General features: G+C 49.8%; 1 protein-coding gene across 2 annotated transcripts in view; it reads left to right on the top strand.

Moving 5' to 3' along the window:
• The first annotated feature begins 415 nt into the window (after nucleotides 1-415).
• Nucleotides 416-12,754, top strand: part of STIMATE (STIM activating enhancer) — a 54,438-nt gene continuing 42,099 nt past the window's right edge. For both annotated transcript variants that reach the window (XR_005067844.1, XM_037055777.1), the window contains exon 1: nucleotides 416-707. Coding sequence is in view for 1 of the 2 variants with exons in the window: in XM_037055777.1 (XP_036911672.1) it covers nucleotides 548-707 (160 nt within the window). In the remaining variant the exon portion in view is untranslated. The remainder of the gene's footprint in view (nucleotides 708-12,754) is intronic.

Raw genomic sequence — 12,754 nt, 5'->3', positions numbered from 1 at the left:
AATAATCCAGGCGGCTTGCTGAAAATGCAGATTATTAGACCCTCGGAACTACTGAATTGGAATCTGAGGGTGGAATGCAGGAATATTGCTTTAAAATTTTGCAGGATATAAAGGATTTATCTTGGAGGGAAAACGACTTTAGTCACAGACCGCCCCTGCTTTCGCCCCTCCTGATCTGGAGCTCCGGGTCCCAGGGCCCACCCTCCGCTCTCACGTTAGGTGAGAGGAAATATGAATCCTTAGCTCATCCTTTTCACCTAGTTTGTCCTACCTGTGAACTGACTCACACCCCGCTCCCCCGGCCGCAGTCCCGCCCCTCGAGGGGAAAGCAGCCCTGGCCAAGGCCCGCCCCCATGCCGGGCCAAGCCAATCCCGCACTGCGATCTCAGACGTCGGGTTACGCGCGGCGCCGTGTGGGCCGCGGGGCGGAGGAACCGGCTGCCGCCTGGGACTCCGAGCTCCGGGCTCGGGGCTCGGCGGCGAGGCCCCTCGTAGGCGGCGAGGCTGTGCGAGCCGAGGTGTCTCCCGTTCCTACCCCAGCTCCGCCATGCAGGGCCCTGCCGGGAACTCGAGCCACGGACTGCCAGGCGGGCCGCCCTCTACCGTTGCGTCCGGGGCGGGCCGCTGCGAAAGCGGCGCACTCATGCACAGTTTCGGCATCTTCCTGCAGGGGCTGCTCGGCGTTGTGGCCTTCAGCACGTTGATGCGTGAGTCCGGGACCCCCAACCCTCCTGAGGCCCTGCACCTCGAGTAGCTGGCCAGGCGCCTTCTCGGGCACCCTCCTGCCTGAAGAGTTCAGGCCTGGGGACCCGGGACCCTCGGCGGAGGTGCCTTCGTCCGGCGAGCCCAGCCTGGGCATTCCTAGACCAAAGGGGAGCATCCTGAGCCTACGGCTTTATCGATGCTGCCTGTAGTCACAGGTCACCCCTGCTTCTCCCCTACAACCTGTACGCACCTCGCCTCACTTACCCGCCTAAAAGTCGCTTTCTTACCACCTTGTCAACGCGAATTAAGGTTACTCCACCTACCCTGAGGCCGTGACCCTGTTTTAGAGGCTTTTCTCAGCCTCCCCCTCCATACTTTGAACTCGCATCCCTAAATCCCCAGTTTGATGTTGAGCTTTTTAATGTGTCTACACTCAGAAGATTTACTATCTCCCGGTCCCATTTACATCCCGGTCCCATTTACATCCCGCTACTCTACAATACCTGGATTGTTAGCTGTGTATTGCGTTCTCGGTACTACCTCCTCCCCTACATCTCCTCCCACCCCGACCTTGTTTCTCAGTTTTATTTTCTGTTTTGGTCGGTGCAGGAATCACCCAGACTCCCTTATTCCACGCATTTCCTCTTTTCCTTCTTCCTGAGCGGGCCTACCTCTTCCATTCTGTCCTAGACTTTTCTAATTAAGTCTCAAGCGTCTCAGGCTCTTTCCTTTCCCAGCTCACTCTTATTATTTATGTTTCAAATTTCTTTCCTTTCCATGAGACTTGGGCAACCTAGTGGCTTCATGGAGAAGGGGGTGCAGAGGACCTGGAAGGTCTCCGAATCCCTGTGCTAAGTCACCAGGGACCTGTCCCTGACAGTTTCCTGTTGAGAGTAAGTTTCCAGAGGGCTCTTCTGGAAAACTAGAAGTTCCACCCTGCTGTCAGGTGGGCAGAGGGGAGGGTTGTGTGTTTTCTTAGTGCACATCCTTCCCTTTTAAAGTAACAAGGAGCTTCGGTTGGCTGGTAGGCCTAGGAGTGCCTCTGCGTTTGCATTTTGGGGGAAGGAAGGGCATAACTATCTGGACAGAGGCATTAATTCCAAAATGACTTGTTCTGAGAACTTCCCCACTGTGCTCACGTGGACAGAGTGGGGAGTTCCTGCAGAAAGTACTCACCTCAGCACCTGGGCGGGATCCTGCAGCAGTGTGCCTGTGTCTTGCAGGGCCCAGGTGCTGGAGTAGCAGCTTCGCTTGTTTATAACATAGGGCTTTGGGGGGTGAATTGTCCCAGATTTTGGTATCCTGAAAAGGCTGTTCTTGAATACCACTTTCTTCTGGTTGCCTGGCCTTGGTAAGTAGTTCTGCAACAAGTGCATGTGTTTGCCACTTTTCTTTTTGGTCTCCACTTGCCTTTCTATTTTCCTTGCTGAACAAATAAATACCCACTTGTTCTTGCAGTGGTCATTTGTGACTACGTAGCCAAAATTAGCTGCTGCCTTGGGTTCTTGAACTGTGTGTTTTCGAGACATTGTGTATGGGTCTTCACCCCCCTCCCACTCTGCTTTCCTCCATCTGACCTTCATTTCACTGTAAAGGAACTGCAGGCTTAGTTTTTATTTTGTTCTCTAACCTAAGATTTCTTAGCCTAGCTCTGGGCTACTCTCATAGATTTGATTGATGCTGATGGCCTTACTTACTCCCTAGGGTTTGATGCTTGTGATTCAGAGAGGGAAATGTGATTATGACTGGGCAGAGTTGCTCGCAGCTGAGAAGTGTGCCGGGTTGAATGTGTTCAGAGTAATGGTGCTGGCCGTGCGAGTCTTCGGGGATACACTTGCTTCTTTACTTAATATTCAGTGTGAGCACATATGCAGATCCACTGTGGTTAGTACTTTGTGTATGTAAAGACCGAATTACAAAGTGGTCGCTTGCTCAATGTAAGGCTAGGCATGGAGGAAGCTTGTGGAAGTGGGTGGGTAGTAGGTCCTGGAACAATAATGAGTGGGAGAGTTGGGGAGAAGAGTTGGAAAGGCTAGGGCTGTGTCTGCCCTGGACACAGAGGGAAGATGAGAGTGAGAGCTTTAGTCCCCCACCAAGAAGCAGACAACAGACTGGGACCCAGTCGGGCAAGTTCCCTTCTGATCTCTTAAACTTGGTTCTGTTGAAACACAACAGTGCATTTTGCACTGCTGAGGAAAAGGAGGAAATCTAAGAGGCTGCTTTATATTTGGGATGGCTTTGCTGGGGGAAAGAAAAGGAGGTGGAGGTGGTCTCAAGGAAGTACATCTGTGGGCTGTTTGGCCTTGTCTGGGCTTTTAGTCTTCTAGTCACAGCGTTGTTTCCTCAGTTGAGCAGAGCTGTCAGGGGCACCAGACTCCCATGACAAGTGTCTGCTCTGGCCACTCTGTCTTTCATCAGTTCCATCGTTATCTTCTTAAAGCATATTTTAAATACCAGTCTTCCCTCCTGAGCAGTTTGAATGAACAATCCCTCTCCTCTGTGGAGTCAGAGTCTTTTCCCTGCCTGTGCTTTTGTCCCCCAGGCAGGGGCCCAGTGCCTCTCTTCTGACTCTTCCCCCAGTTCTGAGGGCAGGAGCTGTTTTGTTTCCCTGTTGGACCAGCTCTGTTCTATGGGATGGACCCGCTTCTCTGCCACACAGGCTGGGAGGTACTTTTCATCATGCTCCATCCCCGATTTCAGTGACTTCTTAGACCATCGTCTTTATGTGTCTTTTTCTACCCAGAAAAGCCACTTTTCTTCTCTATTTAAAAGTTGCTATGCTTTTTTATCCTGGAGGATTTTGCCCTGGAGGAAGACTTCTTATATTATTCATATCTCAAGGGAGGATTTTAATTCTCACAGGAATTTCTCATCCTGGTGTTTGGCTTACCATGCGGGGTTTTCAGATGGCTCAGTCCAGTCACTTGAGAGTTTGGGCGCTAGGTGATGTGTGGCACTGATGCTTCAAGCTGTGTAAACATACAGGCTCTTACTGGCTACTGTCCACAAGCATGTCCCAGTGTCAGCATCTCCTTTTTAAACTGGTGGCCTTCCAGAAGCTCCAGCTAGGGAAGCTGAATCAACTCAGAGGCAGGCTGATACCGGGACTTACCACTCTGGGTTTTCTGAGATGTCACTGAATGGCACTGGGTGTCTGAGTAGAAAGAACTGCTTTAAACGAGGAGGCTTTGTCCTGATCTGCTTGCTGAGCAGTTCCTCTTGTTTTGGTGGCTTTCTCTGTAGTCTGTGACTCAGTGTAGTCACTCCCGCTGGAGTCCCAGCAGAGCGGAGCTGTGTGTCGTGGAACTCAGCAGACTGCTCCAGCGCAGGGCAATGGCCTGCTGTCAGCCAGAGGTCAGTACTGGCCAGGGTGTGTGGTGGCATTTGGGGTGTTTATTCCCAGAATGTGTGAATGCGCAGCAAACTCAAGCCTCCTTCAGTGTGCACAGTCAGAGTTCTGGGCTGAAGTATAGACAGAATTGGTTTCTCACAAAACAAGCATTTTGAGAGCTTGAATAAATCACGGTGCATTTTTCATGTTGTAGACATGGGGATGAGCCAGCTAGGAGAAGATGTCAGTGATTCACAGAAACACTGCTGGCCTTGAGAAATGGTCGCTTTTTTTCCTGAGGTCAGAAGTAACACCATAAACCAGTCTACCCAGTTTTGAAATCTTAATCTCAGATAGTCCCTGGTGTTTTCTCCCATGATGAAGTGGCCTCCCTGTACGTTCTGTACGGACATGCTCAGGTTGGGACGACTTTTTCCGGGGTCACCTCTTCCCACCGTATCCGTTTTTATTTTAAAAAACGTCAAACGTCTGGAAAAGATGAACAGTAATAGAGTGATTCAGAAATTGTTCACATTTTGTCATATTCACTTTATCTCTTTGTTGTTGTTGTTGATTTTCTGAAACATCTGAAGGTTAGTTGCGGCCAGTATCACACTGTATCCTGAGAACTTCAGTTGAGCCTCCTAAGAATAAGGACAGTCTTCTACATAACCACAGTTTTATGATCACACCTCAGAAAATAAGTAACTTCATAGTACCAGCTAATATCCAGTCCATATTCACACTTCCCCAAATGTCACAAGTCACTCCTAGCTGGAGTTTTCAAGAACTATGACCCACTCAGGGTCTTCTCGTTCCTTTTTTTAAGTCACATTTCTTTCTAGAAGACTCTCCCCCTATGCTCACACGTGCACAGTTCCTTTTTCAACGACATTGCCTTTCTGAAGAGTCCTGGCCGGTTGTCATGCACAGCGTCTCATGTTCTGGAGTTGCCTGGGCCTTTCCTTGTTGTGATGATGTTCCAGCTGTTTTGCTGACTCCTGTGTTTCCTGAGTTTGGAGGAGCTGTTAGATTGAGATGACCTTTCTGACAGCAAGAACACTCCAAAAATGGTGCCGTGTGCTTCATATTCCGGCCCATCAGGAGTCACGTGACGTCAGGCAGTCCCACTGAGGGGCACAGTCCACTACTGGGCGTGGGGGAGGTCTCTCCATCTCTTCCGTATAAAGGTGCGCTTTTCTCTTTGCAATTAAAATTGATCTTTGTGGTAGTGACACTTTGAGATCGTGTGAGTATCCTGTCACCCGGTAAATTTTCACTCAGTGACCACCTCCTCCTGGTAGAGGAACGAGACCTAGTGCCGGCTGAATTGGAGCTGGAGCTCAAGCTCGTGAGTGAGGGGAGTGTCTCTGGGCCGGACACCCAACTCAGAACGGTCGGCGTCCTGTCCTCCTTCCTCTCATTCCTGAGTGCCAGCCCAGGCAGAGGGAGAGTGTTCCTGCTTCTTGTCCCAGGCTGCTATTGTCCCCATGGGGGAGGGAGTGTGGCCAGCTTTAGCCTGACGGCTTGTTAGAAGTCTTAATTTTTAGAAACTTTTAAGGTTTTCTAAATGCTGATTTATCTGGTAGTACCTACTCCTTTATTTATAGTAAAATGTCATTAATTTGGAATAAAATCAGGGCACAAGAGAGAGTTGTCTGAATTAGTGGACAGTCTGAATTGTAGAATAATTTAAACCCCCTGTTCGTTAAGTGTTGCCCTCATAGGGGGCTTTCAGATCTCTACTGCTTTAATGATCTGTTTAAAGTCATCTGCAATTAGTATAATATTTGCATGAAGATGAAGTTGTGTTGACAGAGTTTAACAGGCAGTTAAAACTAGCAGGACCCTGGGCTCTGGAACCAGTCTGACCTGGCTTCCACTCCTGCTCTGCCCTGAAGGGCCCTGGGGCACCTGCATGTTTCTCAAAGCTTCAGTTTCCTCCCCAGCCAGATGGGGATAGTACATGTTTTGGGAATGTGGAGATTAGAAAGAATGTCTGTGAGGAAGGCGGGGTCAGTGTTAGGCCCTCTGTAAGGGGCGAAGCTTGGCGGTGATGCCTTCATCTGAATTGTTATTACAATATTTGCATTGAGGAGTTCCCTTGAACATTTTGCAAGTTCCTGAGTAACTTGTTTTCTGAATTTAGTTTAAATATTCCCCTTTTCATCTTGTTTGCATAACACCTTTACCTTTAGCCCCCTTTTTACAGTTCATGACTGCATAAAGTGTAAAAAAGTTTATCTTTCTCAACTAGCACAGTGATTGTGAATTGCAAATTAGCATGTACCCAAGCCCACTGTCTTTAGTATCTGTAATGATCTCCTTTCTTCACCCACCGCTTTCTTTGTTTTCACCTACAGAGTCTCCTATGGGCCTAGAGAAGGCAGTGGGTGGACCAGGGCAGCCCACTTACCGGTGATGAACCTGTGTCCGAGTCCCTGGCATTATTGGCGCCAGGTCCTTTGTAGCAGGTGGTGGCGCTGGGCACTAGCGCCAGCTTCTTTTCTGCAGCTTGCTCTTCACTGAGTCCCCAGCCTGAGAGTGCCATGCTCAGCCCTTGATGTACTTCACAGGATCCTGGAAGGAGGGGTTATTTTTATTTTGCAAATGAGAGCAATGAGCAGGCAAAGAGTCTAGCACCAAATCCTGGTTAGTCGGTGCAGAGTGGAAGGGTAAGCCAGGTCCCTCGGACTCCAGACGCTCCCAGCCGCGTCCCCTGCTCTGCCTGCCTCTTTGCGCCCCTTCCCACACAGGTGTACTTTCTGATTGCTCTGCAGCCCTGGCTCATTTTTTCCTGTTTGAATAATTTTGATTCTCTTTCTTATTAATTCTTTTCTTTAATGTCCAAAGTATTGTCTTAGGCTTTAGACTGTTTTATGGCTAGTGATAGCATTAAGAAAATATAAATTTGAAAAGAGTTACCAGTATTTAGTGCACATCTGAGTTACATCTCAAGCTTTCTTTTCTGGCCACAGCCTTGAGGCTTCTCTTGACTGCAGGAGTGGCAGTCCCACCTGGGAATGAGGCCCAGTGTCTGAGAGGCAGGGCCCTGGGAGCAGGGCAGAGGAGGTGGTACGTAAGTTCATTCAGTAACTGGTGGGAGGGGTTTGCAGAGCCCTGGGTGGTTTCAGGTTCCTTGCTGGTTTTCATGGAATATTTCTCTGGCGCTTGTGACCATTCAGAGAGTAGTTAGTAACTTGGAGTTAGGGTTAACCTTCAAGAGTTATCCCATTCTTCACGTGTGGGTGAATGTGGTCCACCAGTTTCTTAGACAACTCCACTCCTGGGAGGTTGCTCGTCCAACCCAGGGTTTTTCAACTTGGCATTTCCAACTGCTGACATTTCAGGTCAGATAATTCTTTGTTGTGGGGGCTGTCCTGTGCATTACAGGGTGTTTAGCAGCAACTCTGGCCCCTACCCAGTGGATGCTAATAGCTCCCCACCCCCAAACCCCTGTTGTGACAACCCACATTATCTCCAGATATTTCCAGTTGTCCCCAGGGGCCACCATCGTCCCTGCTGAGAACTGTATTTGCTCAGTTTGTGGATTAGTCAGCAGACTCGTGAGCTGTGGCAGAACAGAGTAGGTCAGTGTGTTGTCCCTGAAGGATGAAAACAGTCAGCTGCCAGGGTTTGTTAAGGTTCTGGGTGCCAGGTGTGGTACTGGGTGCCGCCTTGACAAAGCAGAGCTGAGACCCAGCCCCCTGTGCTTGACGGGCTCACAGCTGGAGTGGTCTGTGGTCAAAAATAGCAGGATCCTGTGCTGACAGTGTGAAGAGGTCGGAGAAGTTTGAATAGGCTTGAGAGGAGGGATGAGGGTTTCTCCCCGAGGAAGCCCTGGTTAAGTACAGCACTGGAGTTGAAGATGTGAGGGGCTCTCAGAACGGAGGGAGTGGGGAGAGCAAAGGTCCACATAGGAGACCAGGGGCATGGCTGTCGTTCTGGGGGCTGGAAAGCGTGTGGTCAGAGGCTCCCAGAAAAAGAGGCAGTGGTTTGGAGGGGGTTCTGGAGAGCTGTCCTTCAGTTTCAGGCCTCTTTTCAACAGCTTGCACTCGGTAAGTTAAATTATTGGGTGGCAAGGCAGGTTCTGCATTAACCTCATACTCCATTTGGATTGTTTCTTTGAGATCCTTTCCTTTAAAGCAGTTTTATCACACCCCTTTGAGGTCTCATGGGGTCCCCCTGAGAAACATCTACTGTTTGTGTCCTTCGGGCTGTAGGAGAAGTAATGGGGACCCAGGGAGTCTCTCCTAGCCCCTGCCCCATTGGCAGTGCCTCCTGAGGTAGGTGGCGTGGCGATGTGGGCAGGCCCGCTGCACCTGTTCATGCCAGGCATTATGTGTTAGCCGTTCGAGAGGAAGGGCTGATGTTAGCTCTGTTTACGGTGACTCAGCCACAGGGAGGTTAGATAACCTACCCAAGGTCGTGCAGCCAGTAATTGATTGCGTCAAGCTGTCTGGCTCTGGAAACATTGCTTTTAAAAAAAAAAACACAAACTTTTTTTAAATCTTACATATTTACTTCTAAAGAGAGGAGGAGGGAAGGAGAGAGATAGTGAAACACCAGTGTGTGAGAGAGATATTGATCAGTTGCCTCTCATGTGCCTCCCCACTGGGCACTGGGCCCGCAACCCGGGCACATGCCCTGACTGGGAATCGAACCAGCAACCTTTTGGTTTGCAGGTCTGTGCTCAGTCCACTGAGCCACACCAGCCAGGCCTGGAAACATTGCTTTTAGCTAACAATCAATACATTTCCCTGGCATTAACTAGCTTTTGTTGGCCGTCTACCGTGTTCCACACAGGTGTAGAGAAAGCAGAGATGCCTCTATCCCTGCAGTTTTAGTGCAGCCTTGACTCTGGATGGCTAAGGCAGATGCCAGCATGGGCGGGTCCTGGGACGCTCTGGCTGGCTCTGTGGGTGTGGTCCCAGGCTATGGTGGGGTTGGGCTTTGCTGAAAAATGTCTCTTACGAGAATTCCAGGTGTCTGTGTGTTCTAAAACTCCTGTAGCTGCCACAACGGAATTGTCAACCACTGGAATCGCATTTGGGCCAATGAGAAAAAGACTTCTTACTTGAATTCCCACAGTCCTGTCTTTCATCGAACACGTCTTCCCCCCATTTCATTTAATTTGGACTAACGTGTCTTCATTCTAACATAGTCTGTGCCATAGCCAGGTTCCACTTGAGCTGGTTCTCAGGAGGTGGGGACAGTGGTCAGTGAGGCTTGGCCTTAGCTAGGGCCGGGTTTGATGTGGGGTGCGGGGGGAGAAGGGTCACTCAGCTGGCTGGGGCACTCAACCAGTATTTTTCTTGGCTCTAAAACTTCTTTGAAAGACTTGGTGTCAAGTGTCTGTGGCTTTTCCTGTCACTAGCCAGTGTAGGTGCCAAGAGTGTTCACACTTTTTCACAGAGTTGTATGCACGGCAGGTTGGGACACATGCAGCCAACACTGTTTTTTTTTCATTTGTTCACCTTGCTCAAAATGCTTTCCCCCCACCTTTTGTTCTAATCTGTGGGCTGTTGTAACCTCTTAACCTCATCAGTGTTCTTCACAGACTTTCCCATTTCTTAGAGGACATTTTCATTAGTAACCTGAAAAATAATGTAGGGAGATGAGGTGGTAACAGTGCCCCAGTGAAATGACACAAGCCCGAGATGCCATCTTGTGGGAGCAGGTGGACAGCTGCTGTGCACTCTGCATCTCTTGCCCAGACCTTCACGTAGTGTGAGGGAACACCCTGGTCGAGGCGGCACTGGTGCATTCGAACAGGTTTTCTGTTTGGGCAGTGAGTTTGGGGCTAAAGTTTGCAGGTCGCCCGGCGAGCGAAGCTGCCTGCACCTGGTGCGCCTGCGGGGAGAGTTACTCAGAGCTCCCGGGAGGTGGTGCATTACAGATGGGGCTGCTCCTCACTGGCTGGGGTTTGCTGTTGTTCTGACGTAGCAGACTTGGAGATTGCAGATCTGCCATTTGCACTGTTAGCCCCACCCTTTGCCTGAAAGATGGGTTTTGTTGGGGCTCTGCAACCGAAGTGCAGGGAGCCTTAAATGAATGTGTTTTTTCCATCAATAGCCTTGGGTTGCAGTGATAGGAGGCATGAAGGTGTAGGGGCTAGGTGGGGAGCAGTACTGTCTGAAGATGTTCATAGCGTGTGAACCACTGAATTCTGCCAGTGAGTTTCTGAGTCTTCGGTCCCGCTGGCGGTAGCTGCTCGTAGTGTTATGTAGGGAGTCCTTTGCCTGGGACTGAGGTGGCATTCTGGTATCTTGCCCAATAGTCAGACTCCTGGACCTGCCCCATCCTTCTTTTCTTAGCTCTTTCTATGCTGTAGACTTTGCAATCACCGTACTTTGCCCTGTAGCCCGGGCCAAGGAGAATAGCCGTGTTATCAGGTGCAGCAAGATGCCACAGGGCTGCTCTTGTCCCAGCCCCTGCACCTGCCAAACCCAGTCCTGCTTCCTCCCTGACCCACCTCTGTCCTTCCCGAGTGCTTTTCCTTTTCCTCCTTACCAAGCCCTATCCTCCCATCTTCCAAGAAACTTTCCTTAATGACCAGTACTGTTCTTTGAGGTCTGTAGGATGCACAGTCTGTACTGTACAAGTTAGGTCTCTTTGTGTCTCTGCTTCTCATCGGGCCTGGCCTGCTTGGCTGCCAGGCTGGTGCTGGCACAGGCTGGTGCTCTGGCTGTGTGCTCGTACCCAGAGTGGCAGTTTGCTCTCTACTGGGAGGATGGTCATAGAAAGAGCAGTGAGATGTAGGAGACGGGGTAGATTGAGATCTTTCTCTTTTCTCACCACTAAATAGTTCAGCATTTATAGTTCTCTTTTATAACCACAGTACAACCATCAAAACTCAGGGTGTTTAACATTAATATGTTATCAATCCACAGTCTGTATTCAGACTTCGTCCAGTGCCCAGGTGCTGTCTTCACAGCTATTTTATCCCGGCCCAGCGTCGTGCTTGCATTCTGTTGTCACATCCCCTCGGTTTCCTTTGGTCTGGAACAGTTTCTCAGATTTTCTTTGTATTTCTTGGCCTGGATGCTTCTAAAGAGTACAGGCTAGTGATTTTGTAGAGTGTCTCAGAGGGTTGGGTTTGTCAGGTGTGTTCTTGTGATCACATTCGGTTGTGTGTTTTTGGCAGGGGTGCTGCGGGAGTGACGTTGCGGCCTCCTCAGCGAGTGGGAACTTGAGGCCCCTGATCTTGAACTCTCCCAGTATCCCCCAGGCGACACAGAAAGGCTCTCTTTGACAGCTTGGGGAAGGCGGTTCCTCCAGGTCTGTCCACTGTGACCTTAAAATTTTTCCCTTTGTACTTAGTAAGTAACTTGTAGAGGGATATTTTGAGACTTTGAAGGTGGAGGATTTGTTTTCATTCTTGGTTGGAAAGCCGTGCCTGGTTGGGAGGTCAGAGCTCAGGTTCTGGGGGTGCTTTTGATCTGGTGACAGCACTTACGTTTGTAGAGAGCTCATTATATGCCGGTCCCTGTAAGTGCCTTACCTATGTTAACTCTTATTTCTCGAATTAGCCGTGTGAGGTGGGTACTTGTGTTACCCGATTTTATACCTGGGGAAACTAAGGCACAGAGAGGTTAAGTGAATTGTCTAAGGTTGTGATGGCCACTAAGTGGGATGCTGAAGTTCAAACCTGGGGGCGTCTCATCCTGTTGCTGGGACTAGACTGCTCTGCCTGTCTGCTGTGCGCAGCAGCGTTCACAGGCAGTGTGTGAAGCAGGGGCACTGCTTCTCTCGCTGCTGGGCTCTCTCCTGCTATGCATTTTTCCACACCATTTGGCTCCCATTGTCCCTCGTCTGCTTGGCTTTCACTGAGAGCTTCATTGCAGCCATTTTTCTAGGCATGGTGAAGTATACCAGGAAAAGCCAACGGCTTCTCATTTTGAGATTGAAATCAGATAAGGCTTGTCATTGAAGTCTGATAAATTTCAGACTACTTTGCTGTTTAATGAGCCTTTTAGTTACATGAGAGAGTCAAACAGGTGTTAATAACTGAAATGGAGCCCACTTACTCTGTGCATGGTGACTTTTTGTACAGTTTTAGTCTTCTCGGTCCTTTTTTGTGAGGAGGCAGTCAGTGGCTCTTCTTCCCCCCACCCCCCAAACATACAGCAGCCATAGCGCTCTTATCTCAGTGCTAAGGGAGAGGAAGTGCTCAAGTTCTAAGCACTTGGTAAGTCTCTCCCAGCCACCTGGCATTCCCTTACCCCTAGAATGTACGTAGGCAGGATCACCACTCTCCTGATTCTCGTATCAGATTGTTTGGTCATTTCCTGACCGAGTGTTCTAACTCTGCTTTCTTTGGGTTCTGTACTTGCCCACCCATGTCAGTGGTACAGCTGCTAGCTCTTCTAGCATAGCATCAGGTGTGGTAGGATGCTTTTAGCTAAGTCTCCTGCACGTAGCTTGGTGGACCCGCAAGCCCAGAAGAAGCATGCTCCCTGGCACTGTAGCTGGGTTGGAGAGTCTGAGGACAGGTGGACAGGTCCTACCTGGGCCCTACACCTACTTTTTCCCCAAAGTCTCCTGAATTGTGCCTGGCCTTTCTGATCAGAAGCTAGTGTAGGCAGGCCTGTCTCAAATGAGAAATAGCAAAGACAGCATCTGCTGATTCTGTGGGGTTGGTGTATGTTCATTCTAGACTTCTAGTTAGGCTGGAACCAAGGAGCACACGGGTGTAAGACAAGCCCAGCACATGGC

This window comes from Sturnira hondurensis, unplaced genomic scaffold (assembly GCF_014824575.4).
Source record: "Sturnira hondurensis isolate 20B ecotype Veracruz unplaced genomic scaffold, ASM1482457v3 Scaffold0008723, whole genome shotgun sequence".
Lineage (NCBI taxonomy): Eukaryota > Metazoa > Chordata > Mammalia > Chiroptera > Phyllostomidae > Sturnira > Sturnira hondurensis.
Note: the sequence above shows the minus strand (reverse complement) of the source record. Positions and strands in the feature narration are given on the sequence as shown.